Raw genomic sequence first — 17,363 nt, forward strand, 5'->3', positions numbered from 1 at the left:
CCATAAAGTTAAGATCAATGTGTTAGATCAATAAGCAGAATGAAGTCCAATAATGGACTACTCAATATTCCATGCAAAGTTTCCTGTAGCAAGGTAGATTTTGGGCTTGGGGTTTGGGATTTTTGCCTATTTGTTTTGTTTTGTTTTGGGTTTTTTGTTTGGTTTGGTTTGTTTTGGTTTTGATTTTTTTTCCTACAGCTTAAAGTATAATTCTTGCATACACACTAGATTTAAATGCAAAACCTTTCTTCTTCTTTGTGTATGTAGGAAAAATGCTTGCAGTTAACCCATTCTCAGTGGGACTTCTGCAAGTGTTTTTTTCTGGCTTTGAGCCTCAGTGTGAAAACTGTCCAGATCTTTTTTAAATACAAGAAATACTTGTAGCTACAGTTAATGGTTTAAAATAAACCATAAATTACCACCCAGTTGGATTTATTAGAGCTTATTTGGGTTTGCACGATTCACATTCGGTATTTTTCTCGCTGCATTGTTTCTTGAGGTGCATGAACCAATGGACAGTAGTTTCTGGAAGGCTGTGCACAGTTCTGAAAGGTCCATGTCCAACAAGGCCAAAGACTGGAAAAGCTTAGCACAAGGTGCCTTTATTTCCACACCCTGTTAGACCTGAGCATCTTTGCTGCTGGCCACACCACAGAGTGAGTTAGCTCCTGCCAGCTGGTGTCCTGATCTGCCTCTTTCCTCCAGGGTCTTCAGTTCCACTTCCCTTGGGAGAGAGGTCGGTGGGCAGCAAAGGCTCTTTCCCTGGCAGGTCAGAGTACAGCTCAGTTTGTGTAGTCCTACACGGTGGCTGTCCCATGGGGTTCCTCACTTCAGGAGAGCCTGCAGTGGCACGCCCTCAGGAGCGCTGGCTTCTGGCGGCACTTTTACTCTGGAAGGAAAAAAATCATGTTTGGGCTGATGGACAGATAAGCGGGAAGGCCAACAGCCCCACTGGGTTGTCCCTTTTTCCCCTGCCACCCACAGATGGGAAATTGCAGGCAGCAGAGAGGGATGTCCCCTCTCCTCATCAGAATCCACGTGCAGGGTACAGGGCAGGATGGAGGTGACTCACTGTGGCTTCTCGATGTCCTCGATGCCCTCAGGAAGGCGCATGTTGAGCGTCTCCGGAAGCAGAAAGGCCACGGCGCCGCTGCACACTGCGACACCGCAGTAGGTCACCTCGGGCAGGGACCACCACGCCTCGTCCAGCAGGAACACCAGCGGGGCCAGGGCCCCTCCCAGGCGTGCCATGAAGGAGGTGTACCCCATCCCATTCTGCCTAGAAAGGTGCAGACCACCACAGGAAAGAGAGGGCTACTTGTGTCATGTCAGACCTCTGCCCTTTTCCCCGCAATTTTATCTAAGTGCTGAGTTTTTTCCCCCTGGCTTTTCCCTCTGCCATTTTTTCCTTTTCTTTCTTCATATCTTCCTAAAACCATCATATTTCTCAGAGATCAACTGTAGCTGCTGTGAAAAATAGATTTATGTCTATAGTGAGAAAGAAGCTGCAGTTCCACACTAAGAATACCTGCTCTAAAGCTGTTTCCACTTTAAATGTCTAAAACCCTGACAGCATTTTCTAATAGTAAGACTCGTGAGTTTTCCAACCTGCTTAGAGCAAATCCAAGTTCCTCCTTCTCCCAGGTACTTCAGATGGCATACACTAGAGATACCTGTGAGCATTTTTGGTCCAAGGAAGGAGACCTTGGAGAGGAGACCAGAAGTAAGACCTAATTTTGAGGGGATGGGTGACATTTCACACTCATGACAAGGATCCCAGGACCTGCTTGTGCTTATATGGAGCAAGTACTGCAGAAGAAATCAACAATTTTGTCTTTGTCAATGTCTTTGAGCATGAAAGATACAAATTGATCTGAGATAAGAAGTAGAAGATCAGTGTGACTACTTTGGTTTAAATGTGAATCATTCCCTGCAAGCAACAGACCCTTGAAAGCTAAAGGACTAAATGGCAGAGGAGGGTATTCTGGGCAGGAAGGGACAGAAGTGAAGTAAGCCACAAGGCCTGCTGTGATTCATGAGGGTGTTTTCAGACTTGCACAAAGAAGTCAGTGAGGTGATTCCCTCCACCAGACGTAGCTGTATCCTAACCTATGCAAATTCTAAATCTGGTGTTATGTTACCATTACCCAGGTATGTCAAATAAGCTCAGTGTTTCCTCCCGAAAGGCTGGTTAATCCCTGCTTTAATATCACCCAATGTCTAAAAGACTCTCAAACACGTGGTAGTATGTGTCCCTTGTAAAACTTGATATTTCAAGTTATTATTTTCAGGTCCTTTTAACAGTTCCTGACAGATTATGACAGGAAATGAAGACTTTACTAAGCACAGGTGCTTTATGGAGTGCAAAGATCTTCCCACACAGAATACTCCTCACCTTTCCATTCATCTTCCTGTTAGCACAACCAAACCACCCACAACCCAGGTGAAAAAAAGGGCGGCTTTCTGCCTCTCTCTTGTGAGTATACAGAATCCCTAGAACCTGCTAGTTCCAGAGGCAAGGGGCCAGTGCTGCAGTGTAGTCACCAGCACATCCTACTGTGCCGATGGCCAAGGCCGGAGGGCAGCACTGCAGCCAGGCCCTGGGGCTGTGCTCAGGTGGGTGGCATCTCTTACCTCAGAATGGTGGGGTAGAGCTCCGAGGTGTACAGGAAGACAGTGGTGAAGGCAGCTTCTGAGAAACCCTTGCCCACAATGGCCACTACTGAACGTAGGGAGGTGAAGTCTGGGGGAAAGAAAAGGCATTTATGACAATGAGCTGCCTCTAGGAAGAAACTTCCAGGTATAAGAAGGCAGAAGGTTCAGTCCTCCCACACACAAAACAAGGAGCTTCATGGCCCTGGAGCTGCTGTCTCCAAAGGCTGTGTCTGTAGGTTTAGTATGAATTAGCCCAAGTGGGAGCTGAACTGATGACAGGATAGGTCCTGACAGTTCCCATTGGACAAAGTCTATAATTAAAATAGGCACTGTGCATTGCCATTGCTGGACCCTTTAGCAGCCACTTGACAGTGACTGGAGACAATCTGCTGTGACCGATATTAGGGTTAGCCCACATTAGTGACCTTGTCTCAGGGACACCCTCCACGTGGAGGATTTCTCTACACAGAATTGCCTGTGGACAAATCCACGGCTCTCCTTCTCCAGCACTGCACAAAATGGACCCCTTCCCCCTTTAGCAGAAGAGCCTCTCACACTTGGGAATGACGATGTTGGCTCCTATGCAGACTCCGGCCAGGATGAGTGTCCATGCCTGGCTCTGCCGCCGGCCAACTCGGTTCACCAGCACGTACATGACTATCTTGGCTGGAATCTCAATGACGCCGAAGACAAACTGGGAGAGGTAGATGCTGAGCCCAAAGCCAGTCAGGTTCATGCTCATGCCGTAATAAGAGAAGGCAACACCAAACCTGCAAGGAGCGGGTGGAGATGGGACAGAGGGAAATCCCTCTGGGAACTGCAGGATGAATTCCCCCTCCTCCTCCATGAAGTGACACTGCTTACCACACCACACCAGAACACAGGGAGATCTTCCTCAGGACTGGGGTCCTGAACAAGCTGATGCAGGAGTAACTCCCTCCCATGTTTTTGTCTGTTGCCATCCTTGTGAGGGCCTGGCAGAGATGGAAAGAAAGAAATAGCTCAGCTGCTGTACTGTTATAGGATGCGGATCCCAGACAGGCTGGGGACTTTGCCCTTCCCAGCTTCAGATCCACCTTGGATTTTCCATACATTCCCTTTGCAGAACCATTCTCTGAACATACATTTTCAGAGGCATGTCTTCCTACAACTTTACACATTGCCTGCTATTTTAGACCTCTTTTTCTCCTCATGGTTTATTCTTCCCTCTCACCTACATGCCCCATGTAGCAGAGAGGTCTGTAGAGAAATGGCAGATGGAAAAGTCAGCGTTGGCCAGTTCCACCCTGTTCCCCATGTGGCTGCCTGCTGTTGTATGAAAAGCTAGCAATGAGCTTCATGCTTTGTTATTAGGAGTGCATTCATTTAAAGAGTAATTATTTATCCATCTACTTATATAAATACAGAATACCTAAAAAGTCAGGCACTGAGAAGAAGTTCTTCTTCACTGTGTGTGAAGAAGAAGAGACTGCTTGTCCAAAAGCTTTTTGGCAATTGATTGAGGAGTAAGTACCAGCAGAGTTAATAAGTTCTACTCACTGTGTATTTACTCCAGCGTCCAGTCCACTGAGGCCTCTTGCCATGGCAGAAACATGTGGAAAGACACTCCACCTAATGGACAGGATTTCTGGCCTTATGGGAGCTGAGCTAGTGCCTTAACTTTAGGAGTGAATTTCTGCTTTCTAGAGAAAAATGCCCACAGTGCCCCACAGACCATGCTGCAGGCTAGGCATTACTCCAGGTATCGAACAAGTAAAACAGAGAGAGACAAAGTGGGAAATGAAGAACATGTGTCTGGATCTCCAGTTCCTTACCTCCGGTGAGACAGCAAAGTCTTTCCTTCCATTCATTCTTGCACATGTGAGCAGGTGCCTGTGGGCTTGCTTCACTTTGCCCTTGGCTATGAGCCACCGGGCAGACTCTGGGACCCACCTGCAGGTGCAAGGAGAGGAGATTGTTCCTGTTGGAGCTGTCTGTTGTCCACCCCATATCCACGGCTCTGGCATCTTCTCCATGAGACTTCCACCTCAGCTAAATGTAGCAACTGTGGTGCATAGGAAGAGTAGTGGGGCACCCTTTTGACAGGTACAGGCTCTTCTACCCCTGAAGGCTGAGCTGGCTGAAGTTTCAAACTCTTACCAATTAAAACTGGCCCCAGGGAGTTTTTATCTACACATTTGTGCTTTCTGGGGCTCTTTAAATTTTGAAGTTGTCAGCTATTAAAAACCACCGTGTAGAAAGAATTCAGTGAGCTCTATACATACTTTGTTACTTGCTAAAATGATTTGGTTTTCACAGTAATCAAAGCCTTCTGTACACTGGACTCTCCCACTAGAATGGTCCAAGACCAGATCCCTACAATCCAATGTTTGTGATTCATATGCCCTAAATCAGATTACAGTAAAACTAATGAGCAACTGTTGTCACTATTCAAGCAGGAATTGAAAATTATGTGTAGAGCAAAAATGTTTGGAGAAAATGTTTGGTCTTGTTGAAAGTTTTCATCTCCTTCTGACAGGCTTACAACCTTGGGAAATATAAAGAAGGAAAGATGGCATTTTGCACTCATTGCCACTGTCTCTAGAGAGTAATACCATGTCTTTTGGTTGTCTCATGTCTCCACTGAGATGTGACCTTGTGTCAATAATATCTACCAAGTGTTAAATTAGATTTTAATTCCATACTTTAGAGACTTTCAATTTTCTGCAATCACTGACCTTATGGGTGCTTGAAGACTAGAGTATAATTAGATGGAGAACTAATCTCCATAAAAGATAGTAACATAAGAAGAAAAGTCAAACAGTTATGATGAAAAGGGTGGGTCCAAATGCATCTGTGAATTTCAGCACTTCCAAGGACTCAGTTTTTTACAGCTGGTTGCCCTAGAAAGAGAGCAAAACAACTTGAACTAAAACCGTCAGCAGGACATGTATTTTAGTTGTGTTGGACTTGATCAGTGAAATACCAGAAGTTACTCTTTAGACTGTCAATGAATCAACTCTGTATTCTACTTTGTATTACTACACGTGAAAAAAAAAGATGGAAAAATTAAAGTTTATTTGATTAAATGAACCATCTCCCATTTTAAGGCTTAGGAGATGTCAGGTATTCTTAAATAAGGCTACAGGGGGGAAATTGCCCATAGAAAGCAGATGTGTTTGGCCCATCAGGATGGTTACATACCTGAGAAAAGCCTTGGGAAGCACAGATATAAATGAATTTGACTTAGCCTGAAGGTGTCAGTGGCTTTCATGGAAAATTTGGTGCCAAAAGTATCCTTCCCAATGAGGTGGGGACAGAGAATGGATAAATGTTTTATCTTGAGTTTACCAAGGATTAAAGCTGGGATCTGGTTGAGTGTTCCTTTATCGGAATCTCTTTTCTTTAATCTGAGCCACTTCTGACAGAGCTGACTGCACCAAATCCTGCTTCCACCTGTCATCCTAATGCCTCAGCCTCATTCCTGCCTCCTCCTTGTCCCCAGAACTGTGACTTAACCTTGGCTCCTGGTCTTGCCGGACAGGCGAAAACCAGGCCACTCCAGATTTCCAGAGCTGCCACACATGGGCAATCCAGGTACAGGAGACAGATGAGTCCTACTTGTCCTGAGGCTGCCGAGCGAATCCTAGGATCCACAGAGGAGGCAAATCCCACTGTGCTTCCTTTGTGGTGCTGCACTCACCACAGACAGACGATGCTCAGGAGACAAGGTCCTGTCACGGCCACCAGCAGCCAGTGCCATTCCCGCACCAAGTACGCTGCCAGGGCAAGCAGCATGTTCCCAATGCTCCAGAAGATGCTGATCAGGATCCCGGTGAAGGTGCGGTGCTGGACGTCCACCCACTCCATCCCTGGAAGAGGAAGGCAGCATCCAGCTGGGACATGCAGGACTTCTCCAGGAAGGAAGGGCCTGCAGGGCTTTTTAACAAGGGCAAAGCAAGGGATCCCTGGTCTTCTCCTTCACAAAGTTCCACAGTTTGGCCGATATTTGGAACATTTAAAATATTCAGCCACAGTACTTAAGCTGTTGCAAAGCTGTAAGCCACTAAAATAAAACTTTAGGAAAAGAAATACTGGACATGTGTTAAGGAACAGCGCTAAAACCAGTCGTGGTGATAGAGATTTTTTTAATCTCATCCAATAGCACTTTTCATCAACCAGATTTTTTTCCCCCTAACCATCTTGCCTGCACAGTTTCCCATTTCTCTATCCACTCATTATTTCAGATTAAAGAAATATATTGAGAAGAATTGTTGTTCACATGGAGTCCACCCAGAGCAGACAGTAGCAAAAGTGTAAAGCCATATGGGGGTCTCCTTGTTTGTGTGTGTGAACTAAAAGCCAGTTTTCCTCCGAGGGTTTGGACATCTTGCTATAACCTCTAACAATCAGAAATGCCCCTCCCAAACTCTATTATGACTTGCAGGAATCAACCTTTATAGCCATAAACAAACACAGCAGGCCTTGGGATTTGTCAGGTCTTGTGTGGGCTTTTCCAATACTGAAGCCATTTTAGCTTGATTTTGACTAGATCTGCAAAAATCCTGGAAATTTCTGCTGCAAATGTTAATTGTTCTTGGGTACAATACTTTTTGCCCAGTATGTCCCAACTGTATTTACAAAATTATCCAGTGGTTTACTGGATATCCTGAAATCTGGAGCTTGTTTTTAATTATGTAATTACCTAAATTCTTCAGCTTCAGTTTTGCCTAGCTCTGTGTGATTTTTAAAAAATTTTTTGGTAGTTCTTCTCATTGTAAAATACAGATTGGCACCTTAGGAAAACTGTGAGCAAACTCGAAACTGGGGAAGTAGAAATACCCTGTACATGACACACCATCCTCTCGTGCTGAGGACAGGGCAATGCTGCTGAATTGTCCTAACAGTGTGTGCTTGAAAGGTGAGAATTTGTACGAGTGGAAAGGGGCAGAGACTTTGGAGTATGGCTTTTATTGTGTTACTGATGATACTTGACAGGAATTGGGTAGCTTGTTGCAACAGAAGTATTAACAAGTGGTTGTTGTATTTTGAGTAGACTGTTAAATATTAATTAGACTAACAGCAATTTGTGATTCTGGGATCCTTGCAAGAGGGAAGTTGCACACGCAGCAATTTCCAGACCCCTGTTCTTCCAAGTCTGCCCTGCCCGGCAGACAAATCCCTTCCCACCCCCTGCCTGCCAGAAACCCTCCTGACAGCCACAGCCCCCCACACTCACCCAAAGGCAGGACAATCAGGGAGAGGCCACTCAGGGCCACCCCAGTGAGGGTCCGTGTGATGGCCAGCATCGTGTAGGACATGGAGGCGGCGCTCAGCATCCCAAAAACCACGGAGCACACCAGGGACAGCTGGAGCATGGTCTTCCGTCCAAACCTGCCACGAGCACAGGCTAGGTTACAGTGGCTGGAAACCTGTCATGGGAGCAGGGTTTGAAATGGGCAAACCAGAGATTTTAGAGGAAAATTAAAGGATGCAGCATCCTGGAGAGGAGGAAATGGCTCTGGCTCAAGCTGGTGCCACAGTGGTGCAATCCCTTGCAGAGCCCACCCCATAAACATTGTGACTCTCCAGCGGAAAGACCAGCACTGCTCAGAACAACAAATCTGGCTCTCCTGGCCAACACCACCACCAAAAGCAATGATGCCACTTTCCAATCCCGTGTGGCTGTCGCACCCTGCTCCCTCCAGTGTCAATGTCCTTCTCCCACGGCTTACTCAGGACTGGCCACTGCCACCACTCTCAAGGGAGAGACAAAGCCATGACACTTTCACCCTGCTCCTTGGAGGAAAAATGAAGGAATCCAATTGTCTTCCCTCATGTGCAAACAGCCCTGAAATCCTAAGGGGTTTCTGAGGAATCTGCCAGGATGTTATTCCCCTGGGGTTTCCTTACGCCATTGTCCAGAGCCCTGTGTGGAGAGTGTGGAGAAATACAAAACATCAAATGCACACAAATGCATGTGTATATAACACACAGACACACATACACTCTCACAGACAGAGAAATATGTCTGCACGTATTTGTACACAACCTATGAAAATCTAAAAATCAAAATGGAGCACAAGGTGTTGGTCTCCTGATGAGCATCAGCACTGCATGTTTGGAAAGTTTAGGCTCAAGCAGCAATAGTAGATTAAGCCTGCCAGCAGGTGGTATTCAGCCCACAAGGACTGAAATCCTGCTCTGATCCCAGCATTAGGGCTCTCCCAGTGGCCACCTGAGAAGGATGGTGGCAGGAACGATTGCTCCAGGGGAAAAAGTGGCATGCCAGAACATAATGCCACAGTAGCATTCCCAAAAATAATCAAAAATTACTTCATTCAGCAGCTGGTAAATGAATCTACTAGCAAAACCCCCCAACTTGTGGCTTGGGTACAGGGAGTTTGCCAGATCTGCTTTGAAATTTAAGCTGAGATATTTTGTAAAAGACATCTTGATGCCCCTGGGTCAGAACAGGAAGCACCCAGAAACCCACCAGAGCTGGATCCAGTTTCCAATGGGTAACTGCCCAAGAAAGAAGATATATTTTTTTAAATGAAGATTTTCCTTGAAAATACAGTAAGGAGGATGTAAAACCGTAATATTTCCTGCAGGAGTCAAGGCAGTTATTTAAGGAACCATTACTAGACTCTCAGCAAATGCACACTACTTGCTAGGAAAACCAGGAGTGAGCTGTCAGGATTGAACTGCAGGATAGAGGGAGGCTGCTAGAAATAATGCCATTAAAAATGTCTTCAAAGAGAGTGGTAAGAAAGCACAACCTCTGAAAGATTGTAGAAAATACAATAAAGGAAGCAGAGCATAAAAATTATGCACAAGCATAAAAATTAATAAAAAAGCCATTTTCATAAAAAACCCCAATCTGGAAGTCTGCGAAAGCATCATTCATCATTGAACCAATTCAGTACAAGGAAAAAGTAAAAAAGGAGTCTTTGGAGAAGACAGACAATAACAGAAACAATATATATGTATTTTTGCATATATTTGTTCACAGTGAAGGTTTTTGGAGGGTTTACCTGGGTAAAATTTGTCAGTAGAGTAGTTCTCAAATCCAAATATCTGTAATGGCTTAGAAAAAACCTGAACTTGAACAGTAGGAAAATGCCAGATGATTTTCCCCCTGGAGCACCAGAGATGAAATCTCTGCCTCACTGTTAGTGCAAAGAAGTGGGATCTCATCTCTGCCAGAGAAAAGGAAGGTTGCTAGTGGGAGGTCAGCTTTAAAGAGATGATAGGGGAGATGTGGGGGGTGACATCTGAGGTTTAACCTAATGATTCTTAATTTTCCTCTTGCTTCCCTAGCCACTACTCATTGCTGTGTGGATATTTGCCTAGAGCAAAATTGTGTTTAGCTGTATAATGCCAAAATCTTCCTACTGAGTAGCTGTGGTCAGCTCAGAACCTCCATTTTAAATAAGAGGTTTAAATTGTTTTTCTATTTTAGATTAATCTGCCCTGAAATTCTGTCTTGTGATTCTCTCATCCAGTCACAGAGTCCTTTAGCTTCTTCTGCAAAGTCTCCACACTCTGACCTCATCTCTGCCAGACTCAGCATCACCTCCCCACTTGCTCCCTTCCCAGATTATTTATAAATGCACCAAAAAACACAAAAATCCAAGCACAGGCTGCTCCCTTGTCATAATGGAGTACTTGCATGTCCTCTCTTCTTCCTGGCTTTTACTTATTTAGTCATGCTGAGACCTTCCTTCTTACCCTGGGGCAGCTTAGTTTTTTAAAGAGTGTTTGACAAGGAGACTGAGATGGTGTCTCCTCTGCTGACATGCCTGTTGATTGATGCAAAGAAATCCTGTACATTTGTAAGGCTTGCATCTTTTGGAAAGCCCCAGCTGATTCTTCACTGGCGTGTCTCACCTCCCCCTGGGGCTCTGTCTTCACCTTTCAGAGGAGTTTCTGCCAATTTGCCTGGTGCAGACAGAGGTCAGGCTGCCTGGCACTCCTGAGATCTTATTTGGAGACCAGTTTAAAGCTTTTCTATCCCCAAGATGCTGTAGGGTTCCAGAACAGCATCTTCCTGCTCCTGGCATTTAACTGGCATTCCTCTGGGGTATTTCTCTCTGCCTTCTTCTGTCAGCTTATTTCAAAGCTCCAGCTCCAGCACCTGCCTCTACACATTCTTCCACTGTGAGCACACTCATTTATGCCTCACACTACAGTCTTTTTATTTCCAGATGCTCCTTTTATGCCTTGATCCTCTGCTGGCTCCTCCCTCTCACAATCCATTTGTGAAACAAATTACTTTTCATTTTGTGCTAGCTTGTGTTACCTTATTTTCTGCCATATTTTGTCCCGCTCTTTTTCTCAATTCTGAATTTCTCTCCCTCCAGCTGTGCTATAAAACTACTATAGATACAAAGCCAAGGCACACAGTTTGAAAATCATGCAGCTGTCTTGAGTCCTTGTACAAGTATACCCATGTACCCATGGGTAAAGATATGGATATAAACATTCCCATCTGCAGCACTAAAGTCTCTGGGTCCTTCACACTTCAGGCTCCCCTCTGCAGTGATTTTGCAGCTTGCTGTACTCTTAATTCCTCCCAGAGGAGGGAAATCAGGAAGCAGTTTCCCAATAATGAATAGTGTATAGGGAATAGCACATCCCAACTGTGTGCCTGGACTCTCTGTCCTCTGATGGGTTTCCTGGTTTTGCTGTTGACAAAAATATTTAGTTTCTTATCTGATGCTCTTTCTAGATTATTACTTGGATTTATTTTTCAGATTTATATTGTCACATCCCAACATTTATCCAGAGAGAGCAGATTTGTTTGCTTTCTTCATTGCTTCAGCTCTTCCTTGAGGAATAAATACCTCCCTGCTTGAAAAAAATCCTTACCCCGATTCTCTAGGAATGACAGTCAGATTTTCCTTGCTGGAGACTCTTTTGAGCTATAGTAAGCATTTGCTCTGAGCCCCTCACTTGGGTGTCATTAGCCAGTTTGTGTATAATTTGCAAGGAGTTAATTATTTTAGCCTTTTTGTTCAGCTTTGTATCAGTCAGCTTACTTATTTTTGGACTGAAACTGGTCTTGCAGGCTGGAAATTTTTTTGTTTGTTTTTTTATTGTTCCTGCAGCAATTCTGACCACAGTCAGCAGTGCATCTGACTCCCAACCAAGGCCAGAGCTGCTTCTCTGATCTGGGAAGCATTTACTGGCTCACTGATCCAGGATCCCTGCATGGCTTGCCAGTATGGCTTGAATCCAATTTCCAAGGGAGAGGCTGGATTCTGCCTTTGCAATTGCCTTTTCTCCTTTCCCCACCTCTCTGATCACCTATTGAAGGTCACATGTGTGTGGAATTCTTTCTGTGAAGCTGAGGACCCGGAGGAGGAGCCTGGGAGGGGTCAAACCTGTCCGAAAGGTACCCGAACACCACGGCCCCCATGGTGACGCCGATGAAGAAGAAGGTTGCTGTTGCCTGGTTCAGCCCACGCTGCTCGCACACGAGGTCCCACTGAAACACAAGGCCAAAATGACACTCAGTGCCCAGCTCAGTCTCTGCTGCTTTCTCAGGCTCCTTCGTTCCAGTGGTCAGACATTGTATCTTGCATTTTTTATCTGTTGAGTCTGATGGACAGGTGGAATCCTGCACTAAACTGCACATCAGACAGTGCCAGAGTCCTGGAAAACGGAAAGCTGCCTCTTAAAAAAGTCCCAGTTATCCATCCTTACTGTGACAGCCTCTCTGTGAACACTTCATAGAATCACAGAATTGTAGAAGATGTTGAGTTGGAAGGGACCCATCAGGGTCATTGAGTCCAACTCCTGGCCCTGCACAGGACAATCCAAAAGTCACCCCAAGTGCCTGAGACTGTTGTCCAAATGCTTCTGGAGCTCTGTCAGGTTGGTACTGTGTCCACTGTTTTGGGGAGCCTGTTCCAGTGCCCAACCACCCTCTGGGTGAAAAATTTTTCTCTGATACCCAAACTAAACCTCCCCTGACTCAACTTCAGGCTATTCCCATGGGTCCTGTCACTGGTCACCACAGAGAAAAGATCCATGTCTGACTCTCCACTTCCCCTTGTGGGAACGCTGAAGACCCCAATGAAGCCTCCCCTTAGTCTCCTCCAGACCAAGTGACCTCAGCCACTCCTCATATGGCTTCCTCTCCAGACCCTTCACCATCCTCATGGCTCTCCTTTGAATGCTCTCCAATAGCTTTTGTACTGTGGTGCCCAAAACTGCCCCCAGGACTTGAGGTGAGGCTGCCCCAGTGCAATGCAGAGCAGAGCAGGACAACCCTCTGCTTTGACTGGTTGGTGATGCTGTACCTGATGCACCCCAGGACATGGTTGGGCATCAGAAAACTTTCCTGGGTACCACTCATGGAGAGTTCCCCATTTTCTTCTCCTGACCTCTGCAGGATCTGCCCAGGTGCAAGTCTCCCCCAGCTCCCTCTGTTGTGCCCCTGAGACTTCCGTGGTGAGCTGGGCATTGGCAGGGTGTCCCACTGCAGTATGCTGTCACACCCCTCAGCCAACACTGCGGAATGTTGTGATGACAACCAGTTCCTCTTACCCTGACCAGTTTCCTAGGAAGTTGTCTGTGCAGGGAACAAGGAGGGCAGAGGGAAGTAAGGTCAAATACTTACTCCTAATACTAACCTATTGATTTCTTAAAGAAGAGTTGGTTTGGACATTCATCCTAATTAAGTCAATGAACATAATTTTACTGTCTTGGAAGTGCAAATTATCACTAATCTCTACAGAATGCTGTGGTGAAGCCTCAGAGTTAATTTTCTCTGTGTGCAAATGTGGCAAAATTTAATCATCAAACCAGACTTGCAGCCTCTCTGATGAGGCCAGCCAGACCTTGAGCAACCTTTCTTGCTACAAAAGCAGAATTCCAGAGAAAGCCCCGGTCCCTTGAACAGGTCCCGAGGCTGCTGGCCCATGGGAGCAGCATCACAAGGCTCCATGCTGCCTTGTGTACCTCCTTCTACCCTTTCCCTCAGGACTGCTTCACGTCTTTCTCCCCAGTTCAGTCCAGAAATAAGGTACAGAGCCAGGGCACACATGACCCTCACCTCTGTGCCTGATGAAAGCAGGAGTGGTTGGGTGGTGGGAAGGAAACACCAGCTCTAGGCTAAGACTTTTCCCTGCTCCCACTGAGACAATCAGCACTATCTTTCCAATCCAACTGTGCCCCTTTTGCCTGACCAAATTTCCCCTTCCCTGAGACCTTGTGTGATTTGGACTGTTTCCCAAGGAAAGTAAAGCATTAACACTGAGAGGTATCACTGCTAGCCCTGGAAAAGTGTTTCAGAAAGTGGGTGGTTAATATTTGATGGGCAGGGACCTTTTGCAGGCTCAAGGTTATGACTGGTTATGAGCTCCATCTCAGTGGAAGACCCTCAGAGAGAACATTTGATTTGGCAGAGATATATTGGTGGTAGGAGAAGAGAGGCAGCACAACACTGGGGAGAAGAGAAGGAAGGTGAAGATCAATGAGGAGGGGTGGCCAAGGGAATAGAAGTTACAAAGTGTTTGGAAAACCAAGAAAGGATATCAAGAGCTCATGTGAAACCCTGACAGGATGCAATCCTTTGCAAATGCCACGTGGCCCACACACAGAAAATCCTATATCTGCATCTTTCCCCTGCCATCTCACCCCCTCCTGAATCTCTCAATCGTCTGGAGAAATTAAGATTATTATAATGAGTAATGTTGGAATCAATCTAAGCAAGATGAGATGCTCACAAAAATAATATTAATAAATGTTAGCTCCTAATACTGAGCTTTAGAGAGCTTCCCCCTCCCAGGACATCTTCTCTGAACAGGTCATGTCCACTGGTTACAATGCACAGATTCCCCTCTCATTCTGTGCACTCAGCAAACACCTCTCCATCTTCTCAAAGCACAGAGCTAATTTCAATTTTGGCTGAATCACAGGCCAGGAATTACCTGGGTGGAGATGGTGGAGGTGAACTGCGAGCGGTCATAGACCCATCCATGCTGGCAGTGCTGGATGATGGATTTGTTTTCTGGTTGCAGAGAGGAGTTGAGCAGCAGGTGAAACTGAGGCTGTGAGAACATCTCACAGGAGCTGAAAGTGCCATCGGGCTTCCGAGGGATGCTGATGAGCAGAACTTCCTCCATGGTGAGATTCACAAATGCCTCTTGGTGTGGAATTGCACAGTGATGAGAGGGGGGTAGCAGCAAGAAAATTGTGCAGCAGGAAATGCATGGGAAGGTTGATTCTTGGGAGGCAGAGGATAGCCAAAATCAAAATCTGGAATCTGCCAAAGCCCCCAGTTTCCACCAAGAGATCCTCAAATTTCATCTTTCCTCTGGAGTTTGCTCATTCAGAGCAGCTATGTACCAAGGAATAGCAACATGAGCTTGAAAAGCAGCCTCTGCTCTTGGAGCTCAACTTCCCGTAGCTTTTCATACAGCCACCTCTTTGGACTTTGAGACCTTGCTGAAAGGTGTCAAAAGTCACAGTGGAACTCTCCATTTAGGGTATAGCCAAAGAAATTTTCCTGTGTGCCCACAACACATCCCTTTCAAACAGACCCAGCACAGGGCACCTGATCTTTTTGGAGTCCTTTCCTCCTGCTGTGGTTTTGGAGAGGGACAACTACATTAGGAAGGGAGGCTGTGGGGACAGTACAGTGAGAGCACTCTCATTTCTCATGTGAAGGTCCTGCAGCAAACTCTGCCTGGTGTGAGCTGGTCACCAGCCAGACCCACTGGACTGTGACAGAGGCCTCTGGAAGAGCGGGGGTGTCCCACTGTGTCAGGGCATCCAAGGACACCGAGCTTGGCTGCTGAGCACCAGCTCAGTGTGTTTTGGTGTGGTTTGTGTCAAGCCATGCCCTTGGAGCAGGGAGTGTAGAGAGGCTGAGAGGCTGCCTGGAAGGGAGATGTGTCTCAGGGTGGATGCAAGCAGGGAGGTGTGCCCTTTGGGGTGAAAAGGTAGGTGAGGGCCACCTGCTCACCTGTGACCTGCAAAGAATGGAAAAAGTGAAAACGTTTCCCCCCAAAGTCCTTTTCTCCACCTGGAAAGGGGTTTTCCCAGGACAAAGGCAAGGAGTTGATGACAGCTGCCGGCACGCAGAGAGGCTGCACCTGTCATGCTGGAGGCCATGACATACTCTGCAGCGTCCAGCCCCGTGCTGGTGGGCTCTGGGGACTGATGTGACAGCCGAAGGAGTGAATGTGCAACACCTGACAGGGCCACGGGTGCTGCTGCCTCTGCTGCACAGACTGGGGATGAGATTGGGGCAGTTAAATTCAAAGCAGTGGGAGAAGGGGCTGACTCTGCCTGGGGTCCCTGCAGGACCTTCTCCTGCAAGTCCCTTCACACCCTCCTCACAACTGGGGACAAGACACGAGCCTGCTTCCCTTGCAGCAGGTGCTCTGGGCAGACTGGGCCCGGGAGGGGAACACATCCCAGAAGGTTGTGTCCTAAGCTCAGGGGGCAGAGCATCACGCAGCAAGCAGGGCCAGCACCCTGCAAAGGCTACAAACTGAAGAAGTACAGCAGTGGAGCTGCTGAGAGCTTGCTCTAAGTTATCTCCCACTGCATTTTCACCCTCTGTACCTCTCTCCACGCTGTCTGTGCCCTCCCTCCTCCACCAGCCCTGCACTCTTGGGTGTTGGTTGGTGCTGATGCATCATCTCCAACCTTTCTCCAAGCTGTTGCCCTGGGACACGCTCTGCTTTAAAGCAGCTCCAGTTTGGCCATTCACCATGAAAACAGGGTCGTTTGGTGTTGGGATGCAGGCACAGCAAGAGTCTGGGCTCAGGAAATGTTGGAACGGGTGCCAGCTGCCAGGAGCTACCTGTTTGCACTGCCTTGCCCTGCAGCCAAGGGCTGTGGACAAGGGGCTGTAGAGCAGCAGGTAGGGATGAGCAGATCCGAAAGAGCTTTTCACAGGGCCCCTGCTGTGGCTGATGGCCCAGACTATGTGTTGCCCAGACATTAAGTGCTGTGAGGGCACAGAGCAGAATAACACCACAATCTGTGACCTTAAGAGACCTTTTCCCTTTTCAGCAGCATACCTGGCCACCCATGTTTCACTAATGTGCTGCCCCAGTGCCATGGTATGAGCCATTTCATTGCTCATCCCGGGACAGGCACAAAGGAAGTACACAGGAGTGAAGTAGGGACACCTGACAATGCTGTGTCTCTAGGGTTACAGTTTAAGCTGAAGTTGAACTAAAGGACAAATTATTTTTATCATCACCAGTCTTCTAAGAGCAAAGGAGAGAAACTCTAATTGATGTGCTGCTGAATATTTAAACTGCAAACAGATCCAGCCTCCCTATCAGAAATGAGATTATGGATCACTGCTCTGCAGCTCTTGGGGCTCTGCTGCTCATACTGCATTGCTTAAAATGTACATTGCTCTATTTCTTTAACCCAAATGTGCGCCTTTAACCAGTCACCAGCTTTAGTTAATGACCAACACATATGCAAGGTCTGTGACTGACTTGATTGAATTAACAACTCGGTTAATTAGACCTGGCTCAAACGGCTTGAACATGCCTGGTGAGGGCAGTCAGACTCCTCTGCTGCTGCTGTCACACATAATGCTGAAAGGAGGAGTTTGCTTTTTATTTCACACATGTAACACTTTCTTCTGCAATCTTTCCTTCTGCTCCTTTTCAGGATGCCAAATACTTGTTGAGAGGGGTGGATTATTAAATTACTTGGTAACTAAGGTGTTAGCTCTTCTGTTCCCA

General features: G+C 46.6%; 1 protein-coding gene across 1 annotated transcript; it reads right to left on the minus strand.

Moving 5' to 3' along the window:
• Positions 1–517: 517 nt before the first annotated feature.
• Positions 518–15,537, minus strand: SLC22A7 (solute carrier family 22 member 7). Its single transcript, XM_068186022.1, is given in 11 exon segments — positions 518–889; positions 1,073–1,279; positions 2,635–2,743; positions 3,211–3,425; positions 3,520–3,629; positions 4,470–4,587; positions 6,338–6,506; positions 7,874–8,028; positions 12,024–12,127; positions 14,577–14,822; positions 14,824–15,537. Coding segments are annotated over 11 exon segments (1,629 nt in total). The 5' UTR covers positions 14,956–15,537; the 3' UTR covers positions 518–825.
• Positions 15,538–17,363: the final 1,826 nt, after the last annotated feature.

This window comes from Anomalospiza imberbis, chromosome 3, assembly GCF_031753505.1.
Source record: "Anomalospiza imberbis isolate Cuckoo-Finch-1a 21T00152 chromosome 3, ASM3175350v1, whole genome shotgun sequence".
Classification (NCBI taxonomy): domain Eukaryota; kingdom Metazoa; phylum Chordata; class Aves; order Passeriformes; family Viduidae; genus Anomalospiza; species Anomalospiza imberbis.